The 23,611-nt window shown below is 41.1% G+C and overlaps 1 protein-coding gene across 2 annotated transcripts in view; it reads left to right on the top strand.

The window, feature by feature from the left end:
* The window catches only part of NEK9 (NIMA related kinase 9), a 39,161-nt gene extending 15,609 nt beyond the window's left edge, over positions 1 to 23,552 (top strand). Inside the window, exons 11-22 of one of the 2 annotated variants that reach the window (XM_081228362.1) lie at positions 915 to 1,059; positions 1,707 to 1,907; positions 2,788 to 2,834; positions 4,017 to 4,172; positions 5,537 to 5,645; positions 6,154 to 6,315; positions 12,471 to 12,641; positions 13,359 to 13,418; positions 15,797 to 16,002; positions 16,912 to 17,025; positions 18,817 to 19,026; positions 21,033 to 23,552. In XM_081228362.1, the coding sequence (XP_081084488.1) occupies positions 915 to 1,059; positions 1,707 to 1,907; positions 2,788 to 2,834; positions 4,017 to 4,172; positions 5,537 to 5,645; positions 6,154 to 6,315; positions 12,471 to 12,641; positions 13,359 to 13,418; positions 15,797 to 16,002; positions 16,912 to 17,025; positions 18,817 to 19,026; positions 21,033 to 21,155 (1,704 nt within the window). In that variant the 3' untranslated portion in view covers positions 21,156 to 23,552. Of the gene's footprint in view, positions 1 to 914; positions 1,060 to 1,706; positions 1,908 to 2,787; positions 2,835 to 4,016; positions 4,173 to 5,536; positions 5,646 to 6,153; positions 6,316 to 12,470; positions 12,642 to 13,358; positions 13,419 to 15,796; positions 16,003 to 16,911; positions 17,074 to 18,816; positions 19,027 to 21,032 lie in introns of both variants that reach the window. The other variant, XM_081228361.1, reaches the window with a different exon arrangement.
* Positions 23,553 to 23,611: the final 59 nt, after the last annotated feature.

Raw genomic sequence — 23,611 nt, 5'->3', positions numbered from 1 at the left:
GCATGTTCTCTTGACTTTGCTCCTGTCTCTTCCGCTGTGCCTTCTCAGGCTCACTTCAGGCTGCTTTTTCTTTACCCGACCGTGTCTTATCTTAGGTTCTCGGGTCTTCCCACTCTTCCTCCTTCCTGAGGGAGCTCATTTTTTCCAGTAGTTTCAGATAACTTCTCCATGAGGACAGGCTTTATCCCCAGTGTGTGACAGAGTAGACACTCAACTATTGATTGATTGAGAGAAAGAATGAGTGATTTGGCCTCTGTTGTAGAGTTTTAACTTGCTGTTATTTCCTAAAATCCTCTCACTTAAAGAACTAGCTTCTGGGGGGCTGCCAGAGGTGGATTGAAATTAGTGCCTTAAAAAACATTTGTGTAAGGACTTACAGTTGAGTTATTGAATGGGAAGAATTACTTATGTCTTTAAAACTGTTGAAAAGTCATGTAGGACTATTCTCAGTGCTTTATAGCAGCGTCTTTGATGTTACCAGATTCCTTATGACTGTTACGTATTTCAGGGAAACTGTGACCAAAATTTGTAAAACTTTTACAAGGATTTCCAAGAGGCTGTACTCCTGTAAAAAAACAATCAAATTAGACTACATAAAGAATTTTTTCATCATCACCCATAATTAAATAGACAGTTCACCTTAGACTTGAAGAAGAAAGACAAAATTGAGAATGGGTCCTTTTAAGGCCCGATGGATATCAGTCTGGATACTTTAAAAATCTTTATCTGTTGGCAGGGGTTTTTTACTATCTACCATTAAAAGGTTTAATCCTCTTACCTTTTTTTCCCCCCGTTTCTATATTTCCAACTGATTTTTTTCCTACTGCTTTTCTTAATAAGAAGTGATACTAAAGATTAGGTTAAAGATTTGGTGTGAAAAGTTTAAAACTTCACAAGACCTATTTATTTCACAGAACATGCAAGGGGGTACTAAACTCCATGGTCAGCTGGGCCATGGAGACAAAGCCTCCTACCGACAGCCAAAGCATGTGGAAAAGTTGCAAGGCAAAGCTATCCGTCAGGTGTCATGTGGTGATGATTTCACTGTCTGTGTAACAGGTAAGCCAGCAGCAGAAAGCACCCAGGTGCATTTAATGTGGGGTATTTTACTTAATTCTGTGCAGTTTTAGTTGGGATTTTACAACAAAAGACAGTATCCAAAGAACCAAAGACAGTGAGCAAATATTATACACATTAATAACAACATGCCCAACTTGCTATAGCATTAGAGTAGTGATGAGCAAAGAGAAGGCAGGTGGATAACAGAAGAGGTGGGATTAGGAGAAATATATCGTATGTCCCAGTTGTGGGGGGAGCAGAAATAACCTCACTACCTAGTCAGGTGTAGATAACGCTGAGTCAGGAATTGGGAGCTCAAATTTAGTTTGGGTCTTGCCATTACTCACTTTATGATTCCTTGGTGCTTCCCTTTTTTTCTGTAAAATAGAGATGGCCCCGGTAAAATTTTAAGCCTCTTTAATATATCATCCCACCATTCTTTTTTTTAACTGTTACTGTAACAGTACACATGACCCCCTAAATACCAACAACTCTAGGCTTGATGGACAGTCTATCCGATTTCTCTGATATAATCATCCCATGTGAGCTCATTGGCTGAGGTCATCCTCATTCCAGCCCTGCCCAGCTTTCTGATTAGACAAAATAAGTCATTCCTTTGATGGGTTCTGCTTTCCTTCCTTTCACAGATGAAGGTCAGCTCTATGCGTTTGGATCTGACTATTATGGCTGCATGGGCATGGACAGGATTGCTGGCCCTGAACTATTAGAACCCATGCATCTGGACTTCTTCCTGAACAATCCAGTGGAGCAGGTCTCCTGTGGAGATAATCATGTGGTGGTTTTGACACGAAACAAAGAAGTCTACTCTTGGGGCTGTGGTGAATATGGTAGGTGTAGCCTTGACTCTGTCCACTTATTCCCAGGCGGGCAACCTGACCTCTTGCTTGTGTGCCTCTAAGCACATCATGCAGCCTCTATTTGAGAAGTGTTAATTCAGTAAAAGAGAATCTTTTTTTTTTTTTTAATTTATTTATTTATTTTTGGCTGCATTGGGTCTTTGTTGCTGCGCGCAGGCTTTTTCTAGTTGCGGCAAGCGGGGGCTACTCTTCGTTGCAGTGCGTGAGCTTCTGATTACGGTGGCTTCTCTTATTGCGGAGTATAGGCTCTAGGTGTGTGGGCTTCACTAGTTGTGGCACGCGGGCTCAGTAGTTGTGGCTCTCGGGCTCTAGAGTGCAGGCTCAGTAGTTGTGGCGCATGGGCTTAGTCGCTCCATGGCATGTGGGATCTTCCCAGACCAGGGCTCGAACCTGTGTACCCTGCATTGGCAGGCAGATTCTTAACCACTGTGCCACCAGGGAAGTCCAGTAAAAGAGAATCTTATAGAATATTTTCATTGGGAAGGAAGCACCCATTTTATTTTATTTTTTTAAGTTGAGAGGTACAGTAGATTTGATTTGATTTGATTTCTTTTTATTTATTTATTTATTTATTTCGTTGCACCGGGTCTTAGTTGCAGCACGTGGGCTCCTTAGTTGCAGCACGTGGGCTCCTTAGTTGCAGCTCACGGTCTCCTTAGTTGCAGCTCGCCAGCTCTGTAGTTGTGGCATGCGAACTCTAAGTTGCAGTATGCACGTGGGATCTAGTTCCCTGACCAGGGATCCAACCAGGGCCCCCTGCATTGGGAGCGTGGAGTCTTATCCACTGCACCACCAGGGAAGTCCCTGGAAACCCTCATTTTAATGATTTTCTTTCTTATGTGTGTCTCAGGAAGGCTGGGTTTGGATTCAGAAGAGGATTATTATACACCACAAAAGGTAAAATCAGAGGCAACTTCTTCCTAGAGCCTATCTAGGTCACACAGACTCCAGTAATATGTCCTCTTTACCTGACTCCTCATATCAAGGTGTTTATCCCTGAAATATTTCCTATCTGGGAGACTGACAATCCAGGATTCCTAATTTAGCACTATGTGGTCTTATCATCTGACTAAATCATAAAAAGTTGCGAAAGAAGATGCAGCCACTGTGGACACTCTGGAGTCACATCTTGCTTGGGGATGAGCACTAAAATCAGAATGTCTAGCGAAAAAGTCACATCAAGCTAAACACACCCTGGATGGGAAATATCGGAAAGCAATAGAGTATCCCTTAACCCAGCACAGCCATTTCCCTTCCCCTTTCCACAGTTGGATACCAAATGAAGTAGTTGTTTGTATTTAGGGGTCATACTGTATGAAATGTAATATCTAATTCCTCTCAGTACTGCAAGAGCTGGCACTGTGAGAGCTGGCGCGGGAGCTGAAACAAGCAGAGAGAGCACGGTCACATGCGCCCTAGGACACAGGCTCACCCACTGTTCACTATTAACAATGTTTATTTACATTTTAAAAATTAACCTATATCTGTGGGACTATTCTCAGTCAATAGGATTCACAGCTATTCCTCTTCTCCTGAAAAGACTATAGGAGAATGTTTGCGGTTTGAGTTTTCCGGTTTCACAGACATCCATCATGTGCCCCCACCACTCTTCAGCCCTGTCTCGTTAGCTGCAGAGGGAATGTGAGCCTTCACAAGTCTTGGCTGCTGCCTCAGTCCTTGGTCACCTCACTTATTATATGACCACACTGGCACCCCACAGGGCTACTGAGTTTCTTCTATAACGATCATGGGATCTCTGCATCTCAGGGGACTAAATCAGTAATAGATGGAAGCTTCTCTTTTCCCAGTGTTTTCTGAGAAGTCTTCCTAAGTAGGACCTATTGCTAAAACTTTTAGCTGACCTGGAATTGCCACCTTTTACTTTATTATAAAACTTGAGCTCCTTGTTGAAAACAGTAGCCTCTAAGCTGCTGGGCAAATCTGAAGAAAATAGAGCAACCTTTATTTCCCTGTAGTCATTCTGCTAAATGCAGAGCATCATTTTTGAAAGAATTTGAGGGTTTTTTCCTAATACAAGTTATGTTTGGGAGATTTTCTGATTTTTTTTTTTTCTTGCAGGTGGATGTTCCCAAGGCCTTGATTATTGTTGCAGTTCAATGTGGCTGTGATGGGACATTTCTGCTGACCCAGTCAGGCAAAGTGCTGGCCTGTGGACTCAATGAGTTCAACAAACTGGGTCTGAATCAGTGCATGTCTGGAATCATCAATCATGAAGTGAGTACCCCGTTTGGTATCCTAAGTACATCATCAGAACTTCTCTAGGTTGGAATTTCTTTGGAAATGCTATTATTGGTTTGTGACCGTGGAATTTGACTTAAGAATAAAGTGACGATCTCACAGGCACTATGTCCAGTAAAGTAGCCAGCCACCAAAGTGTACATACTATACGATGCCCATTATATGAAGTTTCAGAACAGGCAATATTAACTTATGATGGCAAAAGTCAAAACAGCGGTTGCTTCTGGGAAAGAGGGGCATAGGTGTTAACAGAAAGGGTAGGAGGGATCCTAGGGGGATGGAAATGGCCTATATCTTGATCTGGATGGTAGTTTTACATTTATATACCTTTAGAAAAATGTATCAAGCTGTACAATATTGTATAGTACGTTATACCTCAATAAATAAATCGATTACAAACAATCAGTGATGGAATTCAGATTCTGCCTTATCACTGAAGTAGATACAAGAAAATTAACATTATGAAAAGAAACATTTTTCCATGTATCACCTCTCTAGGGAGTTTTTATGATTACTCTCAAATCACTGATCCTATATAGGCTTATTAAATATAATTACCATTCACCTCCTTCAAGGATGTCATACATTCGCCACTGATATTAAGTACTAGTCCCCTCTTTGTGTTAGTATGATGAGTTTTTGTCATTTTCTAAAGAGTCATATTGAGACAAGTTTGCTGTCTCAATGGAAAAGATAAGAATTAGTTTTTAAGCAATCTCTAAAGTAGTGATTGTGAAATGGGAGAGTGCAAATTTGGAGCAGGTCTGGGGAGGGTGTCCATGTACTTTGAAAAGGCATATTCAGAATTACCATTACTTGATTTTGAGTTTTGTTACAACATTGTGTTTGTTGTGAAATTTTAAACTTACATGGTAAGATTTATTTTTATGCTAATCTAAAGGGAACGTGGGTTTTAACAAGTTGAGAATATTGTAGGTAAAATTAGATCACAGTAAACTGATGGGCTGGACAGAGTCTTCAGGATTTTAATTCCTTCCCCTGCTTTTGTTAGGTATGTAGAGTGTATAACCAAGACAAAAGTCAAATGATTCTATCCTTATATAGATGCCTTCTGGGATGGAGAGTTCATGTTTTGCATACCCTAATTTAGGAATCTTAAAACTTTTGTGGTCAGAAAGTCCTGCTTCATACTAAATTCTCTGATTACATATTGAGCTTATTTCTTCTTTTATTCTATTGGAGATGAAAAGCTACCTGGCACCTTCTTAATAACATGATTCACTTGAAAGGCCTTTTGGTCACCACGACAACATTTTCAGCCTGTTTCCCCTCCATTTTTTACTTCATGAGTCTTTGCTTTGTGTTCTACCTTGTTTCAGGCATACCACGAAGTCCCCTACACAACCTCCTTTACCTTGGCCAAACAGTTGTCCTTTTACAAGATCCGTACAATTGCCCCAGGCAAGACTCACACTGCTGCTATTGATGGTGAGTTGATGTACAGCTGTGGACACAGGCCTTCGTATTTCAGGCTCTTTTATTCTATCAAGTAGTAGCGCTTCTTAACTATATGTACACATTCTCCTGATTTCCCCCCATTATCCAGTATTATCTTATTAACAACTTGGGCATTCAAATAAATGTTTTGTTGGTAATCATTATAAGTATATAATCAATACATTCCTTAATGAGAATACCACAGCTACAATTTCTGGCAACTGCTATTTGTGATTAGCACCATCTATAAGTTTTCTAAGTTAAATAGTACCCATTTTCCACATTTAAAATAGAATATATAATATTGAATCACTTCCTGGGCCTAATTGGTCATAGTTCTAGATGCCCTAGCTGCCCTAGGTCCAGTATTGTGTAGCTAGCTTTATATTTGTATACTCTAACAACCAGAAGCTAGTCTGTGGGACTCTGCATTGTCTGCATTTTCCCTCTGTTTCATGACCCATTTGTACCTGGTTATTTATTTTTGCTTCTGTCTCAGAGCGAGGCCGGCTGCTGACCTTTGGCTGCAACAAGTGTGGACAGCTGGGCGTTGGAAATTATAAGAAGCGTCTAGGAATCAACCTGTTGGGGGGCCCCCTAGGTGGAAAGCAAGTGATCAGAGTCTCCTGCGGTGATGAGTTTACCATTGCTGCCACTGATGGTGAGTCTGTACATGTTATTTCAGGCTTTCTGGATAGATGGCTATATTTTAATTTTTGCTTGCAAAAGAGGTGGACTGGTTATTTGTGTAGCTGGATCATATGTTTACTTTTTTTTTTTTTTTTTTTTTTTGCGGTACACGGGCCTCTCACTGTTGCGGCCTCTCCCGTTGCGGAGCACAGGCTCCGGACGCGCAGGCTCAGCGGCCATGGCTCACGGGCCCAGCCGCTCCACGGCATGTGGGATCTTCCTGGACCGGGGCACGAACCCGTGTTCCCTGCATCGGCAGGCGGACTCTCAACCACTGCGCCACCAGGGAAGCCCTTATGTTTACTTTTTCATCTGTGTTAAATTGGTGGCCAATTTTTATGCCTATGGAGCTTCATTAACTTTTCATGTGTCCAACATAGTGATTGCTGTAAAAAGGTCAGATTTCTAGAAAATGGCAAGTTAGTACTCTTAAATCCCTACTTTTTTTACTTTAACTTTTTTGGTACAATGTTTTAAGAATTATTAAATTCTTGCCCAGTACCATGTTGGTTCCAATAAATGTTGGGTGGCTAGAGCGGAGAACAACATAATTTAACCTTGCTCCTTGGTTGGGGTCAGCTGCATTGCGGTGATGTCTTTAGGGACTACTAAGGCTTGAAGGGCTATATACCATGTGTTTCTCAACTTTCTGAATTGGTCTAATGGAATTTTCTTCTCTCTTTCCTCTCAGCTATTTCTTCTCAGCATCCTGCTCCTATCACTTCTCTTCTTTACTGCAGCTTCTGCTAGCCTTCACTCCCTTTCCTCTTTCTTGTGCTTTCTTTTTTTCTTTTTTCTCTCTTCCTGTATCACCTTCTAAACTCTCTTGATTTTTGTAGCCACTTCTTTCTTGTGACTAGTGAACACCAAAATAACATATTTCATCTCCTTATCTTTTGACTCACTTTGGCTTTTTTTGTTATTGTTCATGCTCTGGGATGTCTTTGTTTTCTTTCAGTCTGTGCCTGTTACTTACACAGGAGAGGTCCAGCTATAGTGTCAGATAAGTGATCTGTTACCATATTTAATTAAGTGAACCAGCCTTCAGAGTAGCACATTAACCTTCCCTGCTTGTCCCAAAACAAGTGGTTTTAGGGAACAGACTGGTTAGTTCAGGCTAGATAAATGGAAATGGTACCTAGAAGGACAGAATCAGGATGTCACTGAGGATTAAAAATAGTATAGCAAGTTCAGTGGCACTTTCTGACAGGGCCTCGGAGAGGTAATGTTTCTTCAGTATCTGTGTACTTCTCAAGTTAAACTTCAGAATGACGCGTATAGAATTAGCCTCTGTGTCTGGGCGTATTACCTGTTGATAAATGTTCCTCCACTCCTTTGAACTGTACTTGATCACCTCATTCACACGGCAGACATAAACTGAGTGCCTACTATGCTCCAGGTCCTCCTTTAGGCTCTGGGACTATAGAAGTGAGTCTCAGCAAAAATAGAACCATCGTATGATCCAGCAATTCCACTCCTGGGCATGTATTCGAAGAAAAGGAAAACAGTAATTCGAAAAGATACATGCACCCCAGTATTCATAGCAGCACTATTTACAATAGCCAAGACATGGAAGCAACCTAAGTGTCCATCAACAGATGACTGGATAAAGAAGATGTGGTACATATATACAATGAATGGGATATTACCCAGCCATTAAAAAGAATGAAATTCTGCCATTTGCAACAATGTGTATGGACCTAGAGGGTATTATGTGTAGTGAAATAAGTCAGAGGATGGCAAATACTCTGTTATCACTTATATGTGGAATCTAAAAAATAAAACAAATGGGATAAGTATGACAAAACAGAAACAGACTTACAGAGAGAGTGAGAACAAACTAGTAGTTACCAGTGGGGAAGAAGTGGGGAGGGGCAAGATAGGGGTATGGGGTTAAAAGATACAAACTACTATGTATACCATAAATAAGCACCAAGAATATATTGAACAGCACAGGAAAAATAGCCATTATTTTATAATAACTTGAAATGGAATGTAATCTATAAAAATATTGAATCACTCTGTTGTATACCTAAACTAATATAATATTATAAATCAGCTATACTTCAATTAAAAAAAAAAGTGAGTTTCAGAAAGCCCCTGTCCTCAGGGACCTCACAGTCTAGTAGGGTAGGGGAGACATACATATAAACAGATTAGTGCAGTCAAGTAGGTTCAGTGCCATGATTATAGTATCCAAGTCTAAAGCCTGGAGTGTCCAGGGCTCAATCCTTCTCTCCCTTTCTTTTTTTTTTTTTAATATTTATTTATTCATTTATTTGGTTGCACCAGGTCTTAGTTGCGGCAGGTGGGCTCCTTAGTTGCGGCATGTGAACTCTTAGTTGTGGCATGCATGTGAGATCTAGTTCTGTGACCAGGGATAAAACCCGGGCCCCCTGCATTCGGAGCGCAGAGTCTTATCCACTGTGCCACCAGGCAAGTCCCTCTCCCTTTATTTTCTTTTTTTTTTTTTTTTTTTTTTTTTTTTTAAGTTTATTTATTTATTTTTTTAATTAGTTTCTGCTTTATAACAAAGTGAATCAGTCATACATATACATCTGTTCCCACATCCCTTCCCTCATGCATCTCCCTCCCTCCCACCCTCCCCATCCCACCCCTCCAGGCGGTCACAAAGCACCGAGCTGATCTCCCTGTGCTCTGCGGCTGCTTCCCACTATCTATCTACCTTACGTTTGGTAGTGTATACACGTCCATGCCTCTCTTTCGCCTTGTCACAGCCCACCCTTCCCCCTCCCCATATCCTCAAGTCCATTCTCAAGTAGGTCTGCGTCTTCATTCCCGTTTTGCCCCTAGGTTCTTCATGACATTTTTTTTTTAAATTCCGTATATATGTGTTAGCATACGGTATTTGTCTTTCTCTTTCTGACTAACTTCACTCTGCATGACAGACTCTAGGTCTATCCACCTCATTACAAATAGCTCAGTTTCGTTTCTTTTTATGGCTGAGTAATATTCCATTGTATATATGTGCCACATCTTCTTTATCCATTCATCCGATGATGGACACTTAGGTTGTTTCCATCTCCAGGCTATTGTGAATAGAGCTGCAATGAACATTTTGGTACATGTCTCTTTTTGAATTATGGTTTTCTCAGGGTATATGCCCAGTAGTGGGATTGCTGGGTCATATGGTAGTTCTATTTGTAGTTTTTTAAGGAACCTCCATACCGTTCTCCATAGTGGCTGTACCAATTCACATTCCCACCAGCAGTGCAAGAGTGTTCCCTTTTCTCCACACCCTCTCCAGCATTTATTGTTTCTAGATTTCTTTTTTTTTTTTAATTAGTTTCTGCTTTATAACAAAGTGAATCAGTCATACATATACATCTGTTCCCACATCCCTTCCCTCATGCATCTCCCTCCCTCCCACCCTCCCCATCCCACCCCTCCAGGCGGTCACAAAGCACCGAGCTGATCTCCCTGTGCTCTGCGGCTGCTTCCCACTAGCTATCTACCTTACGTTTGGTAGTGTATATATGTCCATGCCTCTCTTTCGCTTTGTCACAGCTTACCCTTCCCCCTCCCCATATCCTCAAGTCCATTCTCAAGTAGGTCTGTGTCTTTATTCTCGTTTTGCCCCTAGGTTCTTCATGACATTTTTTTTTAAATTCCGTATATATGTGTTAGCATACGGTATTTGTCTTTCTCTTTCTGACTAACTTCACTCTGTATGACAGACTCTAGGTCTATCCACCTCATTACAAATAGCTCAGTTTCGTTTCTTTTTATGGCTGAGTAATATTCCATTGTATATATGTGCCACATCTTCTTTATCCATTCATCCGATGATGGACACTTAGGTTGTTTCCAGCTCCGGGCTATTGTGAATAGAGCTGCAATGAACATTTTGGTACATGTCTCTTTTTGAATTATGGTTTTCTCAGGGTATATGCCCAGTAGTGGGATTGCTGGGTCATATGGTAGTTCTATTTGTAGTTTTTTAAGGAACCTCCATACCGTTCTCCATAGTGGCTGTACCAATTCACATTCCCACCAGCAGTGCAAGAGTGTTCCCTTTTCTCCACACCCTCTCCAGCATTTATTGTTTCTAGATTCCTTGATGATGGCCATTCTGACTGGTGTGAGATGATATCTCATTGTAGTTTTGATTTGCATTTCTCTAATGATTAATGATGTTGAGCATTCTTTCATGTGTTTGTTGGCAGTCTGTATATCTTCTTTGGAGAAATGCCTATTTAAGTCTTCTGCCCATTTTTGGATTGGGTTGTCTGTTTTTTTGCTATTGAGCTGCATGAGCTGTTTATAAATTTTGGAGATTAATCCTTTGTCAGTTGCTTCATTTGCAAATATTTTCTCCCATTCTGAGGGTTGTCTTTTGGTCTTCTTTATGGTTTCCTTTGCTGTGCAAAAGCTTTGAAGTTTCATTAGGTCCCATTTGTTTATCTTTGTTTTTATTTCCATTTCTCTAGGAGGTGGGTCCAAAAGGATCTTGCTGTGATTTATGTCATAGAGTGTTCTACCTATGTTTTCCTCTAAGAGTTTGATAGTTTCTGGCCTTACATTTAAGTCTTTAATCCATTTTGAGCTTATTTTTGTGTATGGTGCTAGGGAATGATCTAATCTCAAACTTTTACATGTCCCTGTCCAGTTTTCCCAGCACCACTTATTGAAGAGGCTGTCCTTTCTCCACTGTACATTCCTGCCTCCTTTATCAAAGATAAGTTGGCCATATGTGCATGGGTTTATCTCTGGGCTTTCTATCCTGATCCACTGATCTATCTTTCTGTTTTTATGCCAGTACCAGACTGTCTTAATTACTGTAGCTTTGTAGTATAGTCTGAAGTCAGGGAGCCTGATTCCTCCACCTCCGTTTTTCGTTCTCCCTTTATTTTCTAAGTGAGCTTATTACCTTAAATCCTCCCTGTGCACTGATAGCTTTAATTACCGTACCTGACTTCTAGACTCACTGATTCAAGTCCCTTGATTTGGATGTCTAAAGATAAAGTGGCTTTATAGCATGGTCTTCCCAAGTTGGTCCTGATTCATGCCTACTGTCCGGGCTTAATCATTAATAGCATCCCCTTTTCATTAAAAAATGCCCTGAGTTGGATAAGAGGTAATGGGCATCTCAAACAAACTTACTGTATTCAAAATCAAATTTCCGATCTTCTGTTCAAACCTGTTCCTCCTGCAGCCTTCCTGTTTCAGAAAATGGCAGCTCTATCCTACACCCCACATCCCATCCATTCGCAAATTCTATAGATTATCTTCAGAATATACCCAACCACTTTTTACCATCTTCACTATTACAACTGATCTCCCTGCTTCCATCCTTGGGCCCCTGCAGTCAGTTCTCCTCATGGTAGCCTGGGGGATCCTTTTAAATACCTACTGTTCAGAATCTCTACTAGTTTCCTATCTCAAACAGTAAAAAACAAAGTCATTGGAATGGCCTGCATGACCCAGACTTCAGTCACCTCCTGACCTCTTCTGTGGCCACCGTCCCCTCCTTTACTTTGCTCCAGCTGCAGAGGACTTCTGTGTTGTGTTTGTGATACATACTTTGCACTTTGCTATTCCCTCTGCCTGGAAAGCTCTTCCCCTAGATATCCACCTGGTTCTCTCTCACTTCAATCAGGTCTCTGCTCAAGTATCAACAAGTACTTCTCTGACTACCCTGTCTAAAGTAATGATACCCTACTTTATTGTTTATTTCCACTTTTCTTTATGGTTTATCTTCCTTCTTAGCACTTAAGGCTACCTGAAGTAATTTATTTATCAGTCTCTCCCCACTAGAATGTCAGTTACACAAGGGCAGCAACTTTGTTTTGTTCTCTGCTCTCTTCCTAGCACCTCAAGCAGTGCCTGTCATGAAGTAGTTGCCCAATAATTATTTGAATGAATGACCAAAAATGTTGAATGAGTGAATGAATGGATGGCAGTATGTAGGAGCGGTGGTCATTTTTACCTGGGTAGCATCAGGAGTTGTTTAGGCTTTATATAGGGGAATAAATAGCTTTCCCTTGTTTTATACATGGTGGAAAATCTTTTTAGCTCTAGGGCATAAAGATGGGGAACCCAAAAGAGAACACTGGGAAGCCAGTGTTCTGTTCAATTGTCTGCTGTTTAATTTTTTTTGTCTAGATAATCACATTTTTGCCTGGGGCAATGGTGGTAATGGTCGCCTGGCAATGACCCCCACAGAGAGACCGCATGGCTCTGATATCTGCACTTCATGGCCTCGGCCTATCTTTGGATCTCTGCATCACGTCCCAGACTTATCTTGCCGAGGCTGGCACACCATTCTCATTGTTGGTAAGGGTTCCATATGTGTTGGTTAGGATGGCTTTGACAGAGGATAGACCCACACCTAAGTTACTAATGGTCACATTCTGGCAAACAGAAGTGTCCTGAAGAAAAGAAGCTACTCGTGTAAGTCTTAATAATTGTCAGTGATACCATATCTAGTGGTAGGAATAGAACATTGTTTGCTGTCTTATGACAACTTCGGGCTCTGCCCCCCTCACAGTAGAATTTGTTACTTCTAGTAGTCCACTAATTAGTTTATCTGTGCTCATGCTTTTGTGAGAAACATACAGTACACCTTTAAAAAGAAACTAAATCATAACTGCTTTCTGCATAAAGATTCCTTTGTTATGAACAAATTATAAAGATCTGTGTGAAGGTTTACAAGTTCATTCTTTAGGCCAGTGGTTTACAACCTTGGCTGCGCTTTAGAATCCCTTGAGGAGTTTTTAGAAATCCCATTGTCCTGACCAATTAAATCAGAACCTCTGGGGTGGGACCTAGGCATTGCTACTTTCTAAAGCTTCCCAGGTGATTCCAAAGAATAGTTAAGGTGGAGAATTGCTACATAGTTGAATATAGAGTAGGTATTGGTGCTTGGCTTATAATATTTATATCTGGTATGAGAGATAGCAGTTATCTCCTAGATTAACTCCCTATCTTAGGCTGTCATTTTTCCTGTCTCTGGCTGTAAACAATGCTTACCTACTGAATATTTTTCCTCAGAGAAAGTATTGAATTCTAAGACCATCCGTTCGAATAGCAGTGGTTTATCCATCGGAACTGGTAAGTAGCAGTATCTCAGGTACCAGTGGTTTTCTGAGGTGTGAGTCTTTGGGTTGAATTCCGTGCAGTCTCCCCAAAAAGGAAATAGGAAATATCTTTGGGAAATGAGGAATACAGTGATCAAGAGGGAAGGTCATAATTTGGTAGATTTCACAATAAGTTATGACTTTTACATTGCGGTCAGAGGGAGAGTACATCTTTGCCACCACACATGTGGGAGTAATTACGTGGCTTGCCCAACATTGTATTGTGACTTACGTACTGTTCCTTTCCTTACAATGCTAGGGGCTGTGGGTTCTGTCTACCCTTTACTTCCATAGTGTTCCCAGGGGTATTCCAGTCTATAGAAGTAGTCCTTCAGAATAAGCCCTTAGAATTAAAAGTTGGCTAAACTTTCAATGTAGTTGGGAAAATCAGCCCAGACCTCTCTAATACTTTTCCTTTGGCTGCTTTCTTCATGGTTCTCTTATTTGGGGCCATGCTAGGAAATTGAATCTGTGTTCCTTTTGGTTTTCCATTTGCTAGAGTACCTGTAGTCTTTGATGTCTCAGAACTGGATTCTGATGTTTTGTGCAATCAAAACAGATGAAGAACCAGAATGAAAGCAGACTAATCCTCCAAAAAGACAGTTGAAAATCTGATCTAGACTTGTTGAGCTCTAGTTTACACAAACACACATCATACCTTCTGTTAGTTTCCTTTAGTAATCCATTGCTCAGCATCTGTTTGTGCATATTATCTGTCCCAAATGATAAAATACCTTTTTGCTAAGCACAGCTGTTATATTACAGCTCCATTTTACTGGAACAGTATTTAAAGGAAAAACATAAGATTAAAAGCACATGTCCATTGTCTGGAAAATATAAACTCTGTAAGGGCAACGATTTTTGTCTTTTTTATTCAATAATTTTATCCACATTGCCTAGAAGAATGCCTGGCAAATGGTAAATGCTCAATAAATATTTGTTGGTTGAATATGTTATAACCATCCAATGGAATATTATATGTGTTAAAATGAACAACATCTACAAATCTTTCCATAATGTGAAATGTAAAAAGCAAATTGCAGCAGACTACATGCCTTTTTATAAAGTTCAGAAACAAGCAAAATAAATAATATATTGCTTAAGGATACCTAAGTATGTGATAAAGTTTTTTTTTTTGCAAGAAGAAATGAAAAATACAAAATTAATCAAGTAGTTATATATAGGTAGGAGGCCAGAGAAGGAAGGAATTCACAAGACAGTTGGAGCAATACAGGTAATATTCTTGTTCAGCCCTGTCCCATAGCTCTTTCTGCAATAATGGAAATGTTCTATGTCTGTGCTGTCCAGTGTAATAGCCACCAGCCACATGTGGCTGTCGAGCAGTTGAAAAGTGGCTCTTGCGACTGAGGAACTGAATTTTTCATTCTGTTTAAATAACCATATTTGGCTAATGGCTACCATATTGGAAACTAATTGTACTTTCATGTAGTAGATGCATGTATGGTTATTTTGTTAGGCATCAAAACTTACACATACGTTAAAAATAGTCTTAATGTGTATGTCAAATGTAACATTTTAAAAAGCCATTTAAAACAAAAAAGCAAGCTTAAGAGGTTATTTTGGCATCTACAGGTCTGCTGCTTCGGTAGGATCACAGTGTGGCATAGTCAGTCCTCAAGCCAGGTTAGCTGGTAATCATAAATAAGCTTTTACATGTAACTTTAGAATATACCATGCAATTTTTTTTTTTTTTAGCTTTGGCAAATTACTTTCTTAGTTATATTTTTCTTTGGCCCATATTAAAACTCAGTTTCATTTCCTGACTGTACATCAACTCATCTTCATTAAATGTAACTTGGAATATGCTGCATGATATTTAAAGAACCAGCCATCATATTTTTTGAATTCTTACGAATAGTCATTAAAGAATTTAATGAATTTAACGGTTGAGGACTTCTCCATTCAGGTGTTTCCCCGGAAAGGGAGTTAATGGTGAGTTTATCTGGCAACTTTAAGAGGTGTTTGGCTCAAATGTGAAAAAGCTTTGTAAATAAGGTGAACCTCTATGAAGGATGCTGGAGTCTGGGTATATCTGTTAAGGCATGGATGCTGTGGTTGAGGCGACTATTCAGTAATGCTGTAGAACATTGATAATCTGCTGTGGACATAAGGATAAGCAAGTTTGGAAAGTAGAAGTGAATATTGCTATAAAGATACTGATACACAATACCTTGTATAAAAACTAAAAATTCAGTCCACAGTATCTGACTTACACTGTTGCTGTTCTGCTTCACGCAACTCTAAGAACCTCTCCGGGGGTCGGTGGGGCTATCAGATGGTAAATCTTGCTGCATAGCAAAGCTTTCTATTTCTGTGCTGTGTATCTGTCAGTGGTTCAGAGCTCTAGCCCAGGAGGTGGCAGCGGTGGCGGTAGGGGAGAAGAGGAGGACAGTCAGCAGGAATCTGAAACTCCTGATCCAAGTGGAGGCTTCCGAGGAACAATGGAAGCAGACCGAGGAATGGAAGGTGTAGTCAGTCCCACGGAGGCCGTGAGGATCAGTGGGGCCAGCAGTTCCTGTCCTGGATGGCTTCGAAAGGTAATTCCTTTGGTAGAGGTACCTCTGTAGGGACTAGAAAGGATCTGTTTCCCATGTCCTATCCAAGCGTTTTGCAGCAGGCATCTAGGTTTCTGATTTATACCTGAACCAAAATCACCAAATCTCTAATCCTTTTTCTTCCTGACAAGAAAAGATACAAGATGTGCTCATACCTGTATTACTTAAATGAATGGAAAATAATGCAATCTTCCTTGAAGGCAGTTTTTGTAATGCACGCATGCAAAGATTAAGCTTCTAGATTTTGTACTGTGGTTCGTAGAAGTAGAATATTGGGGCAATTGGAATGCCTTATGGTAGAGAAATGCTTTAACAGTGGTTATCTGAGTGATGGAATTACTGGTGATTTTTATCGAGAGTCTCCCTTTGCCCATCTGTTTTTTCACATTTTCTACAGTCAACATTTATAGTTAGAGAAATTTTAAATTTTTTACTCCCCCCCGACCAAAGAGAGAACCTGTAGATTTAAAGCTCCCTCTATAATAAGATTAAACTTGATAGCTACATAGGAATATGAATGGAGGAAGCAGCACACAGTTCTGTCTAAAGCTTTAGGTCAGCCTTCAGCAACCTGGCAGTTGGCCTCACTGCCATCACCTTAGAGCTTCCCAACTTACTGAATAGCCTGTGTAGACTGAGTGTGTTAGAGAAACATGTCTGACACTCCAGAATGTTCTTGGATTTGAGTTTGAATTCGCTTCACTATTCACTCCTCAGAGGAAGGAATGGCCGGATGTTGACAGGTAGGGCAAGCTATGTTGTAACCACAACTGTCCTGCTCCACTAGAGGGTGCTGATGTCACGACAGAGTGAAAGCTATAGCAAGAAGGGAATTTGGTCGAAAGTAAATGGCTCAAACAGAACTGATGAGATTCTTTCTCTTATACATAGGAGCTGGAAAATGCAGAATTCATCCCTATGCCTGACAGCCCATCCCCCCTAAGTGCAGCTTTTTCAGAATCTGAGAAAGATACTCTGCCCTACGAAGAGCTACAAGGACTCAAGGTGGGCTCTGAAGCTCCTTTGGAACACAAGCCCCCAGCAGGAGCCTGGGTAACTGAGCTTTTGCCTTTAAATCACAACTAGGTAAACAATGGCTGTAAGCTCTGCCCAGTTCTCCTGGCCTCACTGTCTTCCCTTCTAGCTTCATTGGTTTCCCAGCTGCCCAGCATCAACTCATACTGTCTGTTCAGTAGTGCTTAAAGCCTGTACGCAAGGCGAAACTGATTTCTGTGGAAAAGTATCTACCCTTTCACATTTCTGACAGGCCCACATCTTTCTGTACCAGGTGATTGTCTTTCTTTTTTCTCTGCCTCAGAAGTACCAAAACTGAAATTCCAAAATTCAAATCCAATTTTTCATGACACTGCTAGGGTAGGTTGGAGGTTCTAAATGTAAGTAAGAAATAATACTTGTAGTCTACTGGGGAGCAATGCATGTATACCTAACTTTGGTAGAAATCAAATTGTGGTAAATATCTCAATAAAACTGTAAACCAGGGATCATCAGACTTTTTTTTTTTTTTTTTTTTTTTGGTACGCGGGCCTCTCACTGTTGTGGCCTCTCCCCTTGCGGAGCACAGGCTCCGGACGCGCAGGCTCAGCGGCCATGGCTCACGGGCCCAGCCGCTCCGCGGCATATGGGATCCTCCCGGACCGGGGCACGAACCCGTATCCCCTGCATCGGCAGGCGGACTCTCAACCACTGCGCCACCAGGGAGGCCCCATCAGACTTTTTCTAAAGGGCTACATAGTAATTATTTTAGGCTATGCGGACCACACAGTCTCTTGCAACCATTCAATACTGATATCGTAGCACAGAAGCAGCCAAAAATAATGCATAATGAATGGGCATGCTTATGTTCCAATAAAACTTTATTTATAAAAACAAGCAGTAGGCTGGATTTGGCCTATGGGCTATCATTTGTTGACCCTTCCTATAAACAAAGTACAGTAGAAGAAGGGAGAAAAATCCAGGCTAGGATAATTGAAAAACTTCCCAGAAGAGGAAATAAAGCCTTTGAAACTTCAAGGTAAACATTTTAATTCCTCTGTCAGTTAGCCATCTTGAATTATTCTGGCGATCCTGTTTACTGAACACCTCTTAAATCTCTTCTAAAGTGTGATCCACTACATTTCATCAATATTGACCCTTTGAATCATGGTGTCCTCACTGTGATCAGAAAGACTTGTTCCATCTGGGAAGATCCCACATGCCGTGGAGCACATAGAGTAGAGTGCGCCACAACTACTGAGCCTGTGCTCTAGAGCCCACAAGCCACAACTACTGAGCCTGTGTGCCACAGCTACTGAAGCCCACACGTCTAGAGCCCATGCTCCGCAACAAGAGAAGCCACCGCAGTGAGAAGCCTGTGCATCACAACAAAGAGTAGCCCCCGCTTGCCACAACTAGAGAAAGCCCACGTGCAAAAAAAAAAAAAGAAAGAAAGAAAGACTTGTTCCAAACCAAATTGTGCATTCTCTTACTTCAGCATTTTAAATAGGAAGATATCAAAGACTTTAAAATTTTTCACGAAGTTCTCCAAAATAGATGATTATTCTTTTACCTTACCATAATGCAGACTGAGGCACTGAGAGTTCTCTTGCTCTGTTATGTTAGAGCCAGGTTCTATTGTAATCCCAGCAGTTTTCTGTTTCTCTTCCATTTACTTCGTGTGTATGTGTTTTATATTGTTACTTTAAAAGTAAAATCTGGTAGCACTTAGAGGACATTTGGATTGGGGAGCTGTAGCATCCAGGCAGAACCTCCTATGACCCTTTTCTCCTGTCTCTCTAGCCACCTCGGCTGAATCCTGCAGGAACATGCACTGGGAAGGGAACACCCTTGACTCCTACCTGTGCATGCAGCACTTTGCAGGTAGAGGTTGAGAGATTGCAGGGTCTGGTGTTGAAGTGTCTGGCTGAACAACAGAAGTTACAGCAAGAAAACCTTCAGATTTTTACGCAGCTACAGAAGCTGAACAAGAAATTAGAAGGAGGGCAGCAGGTGAGAGCATTAAAAGAATAATTGAATTTCTAATTCTGTTTTGAAGAATCGTAGAAACAAAACACCAGTGCCTGCAATAGGCTTACTTCTTTGCAAGTACTTACCTTTTGATGATGTAACGTTTGTAATTAATCCCAGATGCTTGGTCCTTCTTCAGGCACCTGGATTGAATCATTTTATCACCTTACTTCCATTGTATTTTTGTTACCTTTGCTTTTTCTTCTACTTATTACGAAAAACTTTAAACATTACAGTTCAGTGGACACCCATACATCCACCATCTAGGTTCAACCGTTGTTAACATGTTGCTGTAATTATTTCAGATGTGTTTGTGTATGTGTGTATGTTTAAAATATGTGTAGGTATTTATCTGTGTATTTGAAATATGCGTATGTGTATGTGCGTGTATTTTTTTCCTTTTTTTGCTAAACCATTTTCAAGTAAATTATGAAAGTCATGACATAGCCTCCCTAAGTACTTTATTACACATATCTAAAAATAAAGACGTCATTATTCTGGAGAACCACAGTACTATTATCACACTTAACAAAAATAACACTAGTATTCTCATTTCTCATCTAGTACCCAGTTGATACTCAAATTTTCCCAGTTTTCCCATAAAAATGTCCTTTATAACTGTTTTTATTAGACCAGAAACCAGTCAAGAACCCCCTTTTACACTATTATGTTTCTCATTTCTTTTAATCTAGAACAATTCCATCACCACTTCTACCCCCCCCTTTTTTTTAACATTTTAAAATTGTTTTATTCAGTGATCCATACTTCCCTCACTGATTTGAAAGATCACATTTAATATATTGTAAATATCCAAATACACACGGGTTCATTTTTAGGCTCTCTTTTCTGTTGCCTTGAGCTATTTAAAATACTAGAGTTTTGAATGTCTTGATTCCCAGTAAGGAAAGTCCTGTGCTCCTTTTTGTTCTTTTCCAGGGTTACATTGGCTATTTTTGCACATTGCTGCTTCTATATGAATCTTAGAATTCCTCAAAAGTGAAGTTTCTCAAAACTCCCTTTGGTATTTATATTGGAATTTATTAGATTTGCTTTGAATTGTATCTTTATTTGAGTAGAGTTGACATGTCTGTAATGCTGAGTCTTCCCAGCCTTGAATAGTTATTTATTCAAGTCTTCCTTTATGTTCTTACATAAAGTTTTATCATTTCTTAGAAGTCTTGTGCATTTCTTTTTGGATTATTGTTGTTGTCATCTACCCCTGTTTTTAAAAAAAATTTCCATGGCATTGGTTTGTTGAAGAAACAGGGTCAGTTGTTTTACAGAATGTCCTACATTCTGGATTTGCTTTATTTTCCTGAGACATTGCTTATCTTATTCTTTTGTCACCCTGTCATTTCTGTAAACTGCAAGTTAGACTTAAGGGTTGATTAGGTTCAAGTTAAACATTTTTGGTAAAAATACTTCACCGGTGATGCTGCTTGCGTCGTTTTTAAAGGGCCATAGTATTGCTCTATATAGAGTGAACTAGGTTAGGGAAATACTGTCAACCTTGGCTTTGCCATTTACCAGGTTTATATGTTTGGATAAATTACTTTGTTTCTCTGAGCCCTGGTTCTCACCTGAAAGAAGAAAATGGTTGTTGTATGGTTGTTTTGAGAATTAAATGAAATAATGTCTATGAAAGTACTTTGGAAAGTAATACACACACTTGAAGTAAGCATGGAGTGATTGGCAGCTGTAGGAGGGAGGAGGATTGTTTGCCTAGGGCTGTTTGAGTTTTAAAACTGAAGAGTTCTGCATCCCAGAAAATCCTGCAGTCCTGGGCACACCACGACACTTGGTCACCCTACCTGCAGCAAATGTACAGGTGTGGACCTCATCTAAGGTCCTTTTATTAAGGTAGTAGTATGAGCTTCTCACAAAACCATGGCTACACATTCTTAGAGGTGGGCATTGAAAATCTAGTCCTGAAATGATGTAACTAGGTGGCAATGTTGTTAACCTGGAACTGTGTTTTATCTGGACAGGTGGGGATGCATTCCAAAGGAACTCAGACAGCAAAGGAAGAGATGGAAATGGATCCAAAGCCTGATTTAGATTCAGATTCCTGGTGCCTCCTGGGAACAGACTCCTGTAGACCCAGCCTCTAGTCTCCTGAGCCTGTATAGCCTCCAGGAAACTGGAATCCAAAGACCTTCACAGCACACTTACTGAACGCAGAGAGCGCTTTCCTGGCTTCGTTCACTTGCAGACAAGGAGCGCGAGGCGGAGGCTCTGAAGCACTTTCCATGTACACTTGGAGAGTAGCATTGCCTGTTAGATAGGATCTAGGAGTGGTTTTGTGTTGGAGAATGGAAGGGCCCCATGGCCCTGGCTTTGTCCTCAGTGACTGCCGTAGCAACAGCAGCTCTGTACCTCATCTGGTGATCCCACCTTTGAAGAGGAGACACAATGCTCACCTTAATTTTGCTGGTAGCAGCTTACATCCCACTTGCCATTTTCACCATTAATTGGAAGCTGCCTTGGGAATTCAACACCAGGCATTGCACCTCTGGGTGGAGGAGGTTAAAGTGTAAAGCTGGAGTGGGCTGGAACCAGGTGTGGCCCATCCAGGGTCATCTGGAGAGTGGTGAAGTGTTCTAAGCCCTCTCAGGAGCCTTAGTCCAGGAAAGTATGTCTGGTGGAGTCAATCTTCAGCTTGTTTTCAGAAAGTTCAATTATTTTGTGCAGCTAAGTGCTTGAGGAGGAGCAGTGGGCTTAGATTGCTTTTCCTCTGAGGGTTGAGTGAGACTTCTTCAATGAGGAGTAGAGAAAGAAGGGTAGGTCCCACCTCGTCCCACAGCAGGAGTGTCAGGCTGTGGCCAACGCAGGGTGGGATTTCCTAGCTTTGGAAGATTCCTCTGAGAGATGAGGCGTCTCGTCGAGAATTGAGTCCATGGAGCAGTAGGAATGGACTTCAGAGGAAACCGTGAGGGGAGGCCCTCTGCAGCTGCCTCGGTGTCTTCAAGAGGGCCTAGAGACTGAGTCTTCTGCCCCTGAGAAGACTTCTTGTGCCTCTGCCTTCATGGCTCTTAGGGTTCTAACCTTGACATCAGCAGCCCCAACCGCTCCCTTTCTGTATGTCTAGTCAGTATGTTTCCCCTTTTGGTGTTTTATGAAGCCATATCAGTGAATCTGTATCATCTTTGCTACTTGAGTGGCCCAGAGCCAGCCCCCAGACCAGGTAGTCCCTGAAGCCTAGCAGAACAGGAGGAGCCTGCCAAGTGAGAGGAATTTGGCTGAGAGCTCCCTTCTGATCCCCGTGTCTTCATGTCCTTGTAGACAGGAGCAAGCTAGCTTTCCCAGAGAGAGAAAGTGTCCTAGAAACGTTTGATGGTTTTACTTACGGATGTGAGCATTGTGTTTCCACCTAGCCTTTAGTATTTTGAGTCACAGGAGCTGCCTTGATGAGTCTCATATCCTACCTCCCTAGAAAGAGCTAAATTAATTTTTGTTTCATTTTCCCCAACCAAAAAATGAATGTTTGATATCTGTTTAATATGTTGGAAGGACCTGTGCAATGGAAATTTTGCCATTTCCCTAAAACTGGTGGTGTAAAGGCTGCTGCTCCGGCAAAACCCCTCAGCTGGGGATGGGCAACTCTATTCAATGGGATCTTCTTTGGTTTAATATTCCCATTGTTTTCTCAATTCTGGGAAGCCTAGTACAATGGTACTAATGTAATCACTGAAGCCTTTTCTTAAAATAAGGGAAGGGGCCAACCCTGGATTAAAGTTGCAAGTTCTGGGGACTTGGGGTTTGCAACAAACCCTAACAATGGGTTTTGATTCATCATGTAAATGCAACTTTGATTTTTTTTTTTTTTTAAGGACCGACTGGCCTTTCACGTTCCTGTATCCCTCATGCTCACCACCTCAGCAGGCCTGAGAGGCAGGGTCATTTTGGGTGTTAATCATGAGTATTGCTTCTGCCATGGAACCGAGGAACATGGGCACGTTGCTGAGACTATGGGATGAAAGTGAGCGCTGAAGGGAGGGTGAGAGCTGGGCTCTTGGTCCGGAGGGGAAGTCACTCTCTAGCAGTGGAACGCTGGGGTCGTTTTCTCTAGCACGTTCCCTTGGGAAGTCTAGGTTTGCTGTTAATCTGGCTGAGAATCTAAGTTCTGTGCCTCAGAGACAATTTGCACTTTCCCAGTTGTGCCTGGGATAGCCATATGTTTTTTCCCACCAAAAAGCTACGCAAACAGAAACCAGTTCAAAGGTGGTAGCCACGCATCAGATAAACAGTAAAAGGTGAGGCGGCAGACATGCCTTTGAATGGTTTTCTGTAGCTAATTCTCTTAGATTGCACCCTACGTTTCTTCTTCATGTAGTGCTAGGTGTTTGAAGTGTTCCAGTAGTAGTGCTTTGGAGTTATAGTATAACCTGAGTTACTCCTCCGCTCTGACATTGTTGCTGAAGAATTAGCTTCTTGTTAGCCAGATGTTTGAAAGGTTGAGGGTGGAGTGGTTTGACATTTCTGTTTTAAATAAACATTTAAACTCTCAATCAGTGCTATGCCTCAGTGAGCCTACGCATGGACCTTAGTCACTGGGGATAAAACACGC

The sequence above is a fragment of the Mesoplodon bidens genome (genome assembly GCF_964165515.1).
Source record: "Mesoplodon bidens genome assembly, chromosome: 3".
Taxonomy (NCBI): Eukaryota; Metazoa; Chordata; class Mammalia; order Artiodactyla; family Ziphiidae; genus Mesoplodon; species Mesoplodon bidens.
This window is presented reverse-complemented; position numbering and strand designations above follow the sequence as displayed.